This window comes from Salmo trutta, chromosome 24, assembly GCF_901001165.1.
Source record: "Salmo trutta chromosome 24, fSalTru1.1, whole genome shotgun sequence".
NCBI lineage: Eukaryota > Metazoa > Chordata > Actinopteri > Salmoniformes > Salmonidae > Salmo > Salmo trutta.
The window spans coordinates 43,047,153-43,054,789 of NC_042980.1; the positions used below are offsets into that span (position 1 = coordinate 43,047,153).

The 7,637-nt window shown below is 42.3% G+C and overlaps 1 protein-coding gene across 2 annotated transcripts in view; it reads right to left on the minus strand.

Moving 5' to 3' along the window:
* LOC115161348 (FERM and PDZ domain-containing protein 4-like) overlaps positions 1-3,296 on the minus strand; it is a 76,873-nt gene extending 73,577 nt beyond the window's left edge. For both annotated transcript variants that reach the window (XM_029712265.1, XM_029712264.1), the window contains exon 1: positions 2,900-3,296. In XM_029712265.1, the coding sequence (XP_029568125.1) occupies positions 2,900-2,940 (41 nt within the window). In that variant the 5' untranslated portion in view covers positions 2,941-3,296. The remainder of the gene's footprint in view (positions 1-2,899) is intronic.
* Between the last annotated feature and the right edge of the window lie 4,341 nt (positions 3,297-7,637).

Here is a 7,637-nt window from a genome sequence, read left to right on the forward strand (position 1 = left end):
CAACCGTGAAGCACGGGGGTGGCAGCATCATGTTGTGGGGGTGCTTTGCTGCAGGAGGGACTGGTGCACTTCACAACATAGATGGCATCATGAGGCAGGAAAATTATGTGGATATATTGAAGGAACATCTCAAGACATCGATCAGGAAGTAAAGCTTGGTCGCAAATTGGTCTTCCAAATGGACAATGACCCAAAGCAGACTTCCAAAGTTATGGCAAAATGGCTTAAGAACAACAAAGTCAAGATATTGGAGTGGCCATCACAAAGCCCTGACCTCAATCCCATAGAAAATTTGTGAGCAGAACTGAAAAAGCGTGTGAGAGCAAGGAGGCCTACAAACCTGACTCAGTTACACCAGCTGACAGGTGAGATGCAATTTAGCTTTTATTGTTTAAATAAATTATGAAAAAGATTGGTGTGCATGGGGTTGTTCAATGACAGACATGTATTTGTTTAAAATCTATCACTTTTCGGTTTTACACAGTCAATAAGTGTGTAATGTACAAATGATACATCTGTGACATCAATATTTAGATATTTAAATGTATGTATACAAAATAATTTAATACAGTAAAATGAGATCTGTATGTAAAACATTTACAGTACATTTGACATTTTCATCATTTAGCAGACGTTCTTATGCAGTGCCACTTACAGTAAGTGTCAAAAGTGCATTGATCTTAAGATAGCTAGGTGAGACAACCACATATCATAGTCAAATACTGCCTGGTATGGCAACTGCTCGGCCTCCGTACTCAAGGCACTACAGAGGGTAGTGTGGACGGCCCAGTACATCATTGGGGCCAAGCTTCCTGCCATCCAGGACCTCTATACCAGGCGGTGTCAGAGGAAGGCCCTGAAAATTGTCAGTCTCCAGCCACCCTAGTCATAGACTGTTCTCTCTGCTACCACAAGGCAAGTGGTACCGGAGTGCCAAGTCTAGGTTCAGGAGGCATCTAAACAGCTTCTACCCCCAAGCCATAAGACTCCTGAAAATCTAGTAAAATGGCTACCCAGACTATTCACATTGCCCCCTCCCCCCCCCTCTCCACAACACTGCCACTCTCTGTTGTCATCTATGCATAGTCACTTTAATTAAATCTACCTACATGTACATACTACCTCAACTAACCGGTGCCCCCGCACATTGACTCTGTACCGGCACCCCCCTTGTATATAATTGTTATTTTTTTACTGCTCCTCTTTAATTACTTGTTACTTTTATCTATTGTTCTTATCCGTATTTTTTGAAACTGCATTGTCGGTTAGGGGCTCGTAAGTAAGCGTTTCACTGTAAGGTCTACACTTGTTGTATTCGGTGCATGTGACTAATAAAATTTGATTTGAATTACACAGGATACAAAAATTCCATTCCAGTTAAACAATGGATATATAAATGTAAAAAATATAAAATACATTTTTCATACACATCTAAAATGTATGAATAAAAAAATCTGAGAAAAGTAATATTTTATACACACATAAAGGTTCTCATAACCAATCATTTCTGACAAAACAACACAAATGTGAAAAATTTGTGAATATAGCGTTTTGGATTAACTCATCAATTAATCATCCCTAGTACAAAGATAGGGAATATACAGAAAATCAATGCCATAAATGTTTCTAATTTGCTTTCATTTGTCATTCAATAGTCAATTTTTCAGTGAATTTACCTACTTGTGTTTCATTGAGGAGCATGTCTTTGTTTTAACAGGGAATGGCTTGAATGTGAAATGTGATATGAAGTTAGATGATAAACTGATTATATCCCAGCCATAGACATGCAGTGTTGCTGATGGAAGCAAATCCCTCAGGAAGATTACCTAGATTCAGATCAAGAAAATGCAGAAATCCCAACAGGCGCAAAATGTGACTGTCGGTCTGTAAAATGTATGAATCTTACTCAAAATTGTTATGACACATACATACAGACTGACAGACACATATTCCAGTTACCTCTCGTTTTATGCTGTAGCCTATTTATAAGTGCATAGTAGTGCACTGTAGTCGAACCTCAGAGGCTCGTAAAATGACTTGTATGTGCAGGTAATGTGTTGACAACCTTAGAGTAATCAGATACATTATGTTTTGGCAACTCACCCTGATTCATGGAGGCTCAACACACTTCATATGGAGTTGTCTTCTAGATGCTCACTATTTGCTTAAGATTAACATAACACGGCAAAATGTCTGCCTCATGTCGCATCATTTGCAAACGTTTTACCCAGTTCAATCTGTAGACACAATAAGTTACAAATATACACTCAAAGTGTACTCATAACAAATTACAATATCTTTGTCATGATTTTACATGGTTGATTTACTCAGAAATAAAACCTTAAACACTACTGTATAAATATCTAATATTACGTTGAAAAATGCAACTATATAATTCATCAAAATGTGATTTTAGGGTTACAGTAAATGTCACTGCCAACCAATAATTCATGGGTATGTGCATATGCTTTAAACCCCACCATAAAATACTCCATTACATATTGCAACTGAGTATGAATGTGTAGTGGCAGATTGAAAATTGACCATATATTCACAATCTGATCAAAGCACCTCATTAAGTTCAGACACATGGAACACTTCACTTCAGTCTCTGTTGCTTTCTCCCCCTCCCCCCCCCTTTCCATCCCTCTTTTTCCTCTCTCTCTCTACATCTCACATGAATCGCATGTGACAGCACTCAGACTAAGTCATTATAATAATAATTTTAACAGTATGTGCAGTTTCTACAAACATTACACCAGATTCCATTCTAAATTGTGCTTTTTAAATCCCCTGTTTTCTATGTGAATCATGCCTGTGGGTAAAGGATCCACCACCGCTTATTACACAAGTGGCATGGAAGCAGACAGGCGAATTAAACAGCATCCATTAGACTCACCCTGACAGCTTTGGCATCTTCACAAAGCTAAACACATCCATGTGTGCAGCAGACTGTGGTCTGTCCGTCCAAGGCTACAAATTGATCATCTACTTCAGGTAGCTGGCTCCATTGTGCCACTGTCTTTAGCAGTGGGGATAAATAATACAGGGAGAAAAAAATCTGGAGCTTCCACAAGTCAGGTGGAGAGATTAGTCCTCTTGTCAGGGCTTCTGCATGGCTGAGTGATTGCTGTGTCCTCGCATCAGCGGCACAAATCCACAGCCTGTGGAAAAGGATCTGGCAGTGGCGCTTCCCTCGGCTACATCCTTCAAAGCATGCCTGGATCCGTTCGTTAAGCCACCTTCATTTAATTTCCATCGCAGTGGAATGATGTGCAGGGGCCGCGCAGTAACAACCGCTTTGAAGAGACACGGCGAGAGGGAGAGCGAGGGAGAGGCACACACACAGAAAGAGAGAGAGGCAGAGAGATAGAGTGAGGGGCGGGCAGGGAGAGAGAGAGGAAGAGAGAGAGAGATGGGATGCAGGGTGGAAGCTGGGGTTGCAGGGTGGAAGCTGGGGTTGTAGGGTGGAAGCTGGGGTTGCAGGGTGGAAGCTGGGGTTGCAGGGTGGAAGCTGGGGTTGTAGGGTGGAAGCTGGGGTTGCAGGGTGGAAGCTGGGGTTGCAGGGTGGAAGCTGGGGTTGTAGGGTGGAAGCTGGGGTTGTAGGGTGGAAGCTGGGGTTGTAGGGTGGAAGCTGGGGTTGCAGGGTGGAAGCTGGGGTTGTAGGGTGGAAGCTGGGGTTGTAGGGTGGAAGCTGGGGTTGTAGGGTGGAAGCTGGGGTTGTAGGGTGGAAGCTGGGGTTGCAGGGTGGAAGCTGGGGTTGTAGGGTGGAAGCTGGGGTTGTAGGGTGGAAGCTGGGGTTGTAGGGTGGAAGCTGGGGTTGTAGGGTGGAAGCTGGGGTTGCAGGGTGGAAGCTGGGGTTGCAGGGTGGAAGCTGGGGTGTAGGTGGAAGCTGGGGTTGTAGGGTGGAAGCTGGGGTTGCAGGGTGGAAGCTGGGGTTGTAGGGTGGAAGCTGGGGTTGTAGGGTGGAAGCTGGGGTTGTAGGGTGGAAGCTGGGGTTGTAGGGTGGAAGCTGGGGTTGTAGGGTGGAAGCTGGGGTTGTAGGGTGGAAGCTGGGGTTGTAGGGTGGAAGCTGGGGTTGTAGGGTGGAAGCTGGGGTTGTAGGGTGGAAGCTGGGGTTGCAGGGTGGAAGCTGGGGTTGCAGGGTGGAAGCTGGGGTTGCAGGGTGGAAGCTGGGGTTGTAGGGTGGAAGCTGGGGTTGTAGGGACACAAATCACTGCTGATGGATGCAACCGGCTCCCATGCATTGCTCCTCTTCTCTAGAAAGGACAGTCTCATCAATTCCTCTTCTCTAGAAAGGACAGTCTCATCAATTCCTCTCCTCTAGAAAGGACAGTCTCATCAATTCCTCTTCTCTAGAAAGGACAGTCTCATCAATTCCTCTTCTCTAGAAAGGACAGTCTCATCAATTCCTCTCCTCTAGAAAGGACAGTCTCATCAATTCCTCCTGTCCTCTAGAAAGGACAGTCTCATCAATTCCTCCTGTCCTCTAGAAAGGACATGCTCATCAATTCCTGACATCATGTGTCGTGTTTTCAGAATGAAAGGAGATAATGAAGGAGAATCCACAGCAGCAGTGTGGGTGTTGCTCAGCAGGGAGAGAGGAGGTGAAAGAGAGAGAGAGTGATGAACTAAACAATAAATGAGCACCGAGGCCATAGAGGAGCAGAGGGACTAGAAGGGAAAGATAGCCTGTCCTTCCTCAGTGGCTGGAGAGCCAAGGCCTCCACCCTCCACAGCCGCTCACAAAACCACAATCTCCAAACACATTGACATGGCCATATGAGAGGACACACACTGACTGCCGTATTTAACCAACCATGCAGGTTAACTGTGCCTTGAATTCTAAACAGATCACTATTGTGTTATCCCTATGTGTTTTATTATTACATTTTATTTTAGCTTACTTGGTAAATATTTTCTTCTTCTTTAACTGTACTGTTGGCTTGTAAGTAAGCATTTCACGGTAAAGTCTACACTTGTTGTATTCGACGCATGTGAAAAATAAAGTTTGATTTGATTTCAGTCTAACCACTCGGGTCATGATTCCTACATTGTAAACCCACTGAAATAGTATTTTGTTTTGTACAGACCTCAGTCCTGTTACATAGCATTACCTGGTGCTGTTCAGGGCAGCTAACCTATTAGGTAGAGGATAATAAAATGAGGACGTGTGATTAATCAATGGTGCTCCTGTATTTCCTAGCCATTAAACGAGTCAGCAGCGTGTCAACTGCATGCTTCAAGCAATGGAGTCGTTTTTCACATTTTGTGTTTGAATCTTTTCCATGTTCCCTACAATACCAGTCAAAAGTTATGACACACCTACTCATTCAAAGGTTTTTATTTATTTTTACTATTTTCTACATTGTAGAATAATAGTGAAGATATCAAAACTATGAAATAACACATCATGTAGAAACCAAAGAAGTGTTAAACAAATCAAAATATATTTTATGTTTGAGATTCTTCAAAGTAGCCACCATTTGCCTTGATGACAGCTTTGCACACTCTTGGAATTTTCTCAACCAGCTTCACCTGGAATGCTTTTCCAACTCTGCGGTCCAACTCATCCCAAACCATCTCAATTGGGTTGAGGTCGGGTGATTGTGGAGGCCAGGTAATCTGATGCTGCACTCCATCAGGAGAGTCATGGCCCTTAGACAGCTTGGAGGTGTGTTTTGGGTCATTGTTCTGTTGAAAAACAAATTATGGGTTGGCGTTTTGCTGCAGAATGCTGTGGTAGCCATGCTGGTTAAGTGTGCCTTGAATTCTAAATAAATCAGTGACGTGTTATCCATATGTGTTATTTCATAGTTTTGATGTCTTCACTATTATTCTACAATGTAGAAAATAGTAAAAATAAAGAAAAACCCTTGAATGAATATGTGTGTCCAAACTTTTGACTGGTACTCTATATTCCAAGTAAAGGTTCCTATATTCCATGTAAAGGTTCCTATTTTCCATGTAAAGATTCCTATTTTCCATGTAAAGGTTCCTATACTCCATGTAAAGGTTCCTATATTCCATGTAAAGATTCCTATTTTCCATGTAAAGGTTCCTATACTCCATGTAAAGGTTCCTATATTCTATGTAAAGCTATTGCTTAAAAAAACAAAAAACATTTTCAATATGGTCTATGGAATTGATCATGTTGATGGATGTGAGGATATTAGCAAAGGAAACATATTGGAATGTAGCCTATGCAACCTTGGAACAGACTCAAAGTACCCAGAGTCAGCCCACTGTGCAGTCTCACATGCAAATGATGGATCACCGAATGTCTATTTTCCAATTGAGGAAGAATCACCCCTCATTAATTACAGTCTACACTACAGACCTGGCCCTTGTGTCAAATAGCACCTAGAATCCCTTTATATCATTTGATCCATGGGGTTTAATACTACTTCATGTTGCCTCTGTCATCCTGATAAAATGGCCTCTTCTACTTGTTAATGAAGGCTATCTATTCAGACTCTGTCTCTGTCTCTCAAATGTGCCATCATACACACAATGCATTTTACATTTCTAAGAAGTAGCTCAAATAAATCCTAGTCTATTTATAATGTCTTGTATTAAACCAGCTATGTAGATGAAGGCACCAGCCACTACTACGGTCTTTCCTTAACCTTTACCAAATAATTACATTCTCATCTGACACAGGGGAGATTGGCTATACCACTGAGTATACAAAACATTAGGAACACCTGCTCTTTCCACAACATAGACGGACCGGGTGAAAGCTATGATCCCTTATTGATGTCACTTGTTAAATCCAAGGGAAGGAGACAGGATAGATAAATATGGATTTTAAAGCCTTGAGACAAATGGATTATGTATGTGTGCCATTCAGAAGGTGAATGGTCAAGACAAAATATTGAAGTGCCTTTAAATGGGGTATGGTAGTAGGTGTAAGGTGCACCGGTTTGAGTGTGTCAAGAACTGCAAAACTGCTGGGTTTTTCATGTTCTACAGTTTCCTGTGTATATCAAGAATGGTCCACCACCCAAAGGACACAACTGTGGAACACTTTCGACACCTTGTAGAGTCCATGCCCGACGAATTGAGGCTGTTCTGAGGGCAGAAGGGGGTGGTTAAAAAGTCAATATTAGGAAAGTGTTCCTAATGTGTTGTACACTCAGTGTATGTCAATTATAGCTATTGACATTAAAGCAGACCAAGAGGCCACAATACCCCTAATAATGCCCATGAGTTTCTCCTATAGCCAACCCAGTTGGGTTGGAGGAATAATTACGACTATATGTAGGCCTGACAGAATATTAATCTCTTCAATAATATTATCCCATACTGCAATGTTAAATATAATATTGGATGCTTGGGCCAAGGCATTTAAAACAATGATTTGCAACAGTTCCCCTGCAGACACATAGCAACCATTCCATATTAAAATGCCACAGATTGTTAGTGTCTGGAGAGTGACTCAGAGTGCCTTTGCTAGTGGTGAGGCGTGCAATAAATAATGTTTGGTCCAACTCATGACTTGGCTGCTGTCGTTAATGTACGGCAGAAATGTACTTGATCAGAAAACACCATTACCTACATCACTAAGGACTTAACATGGACCACACACACACACACACACACACACACACACACACACACACACACACACACAC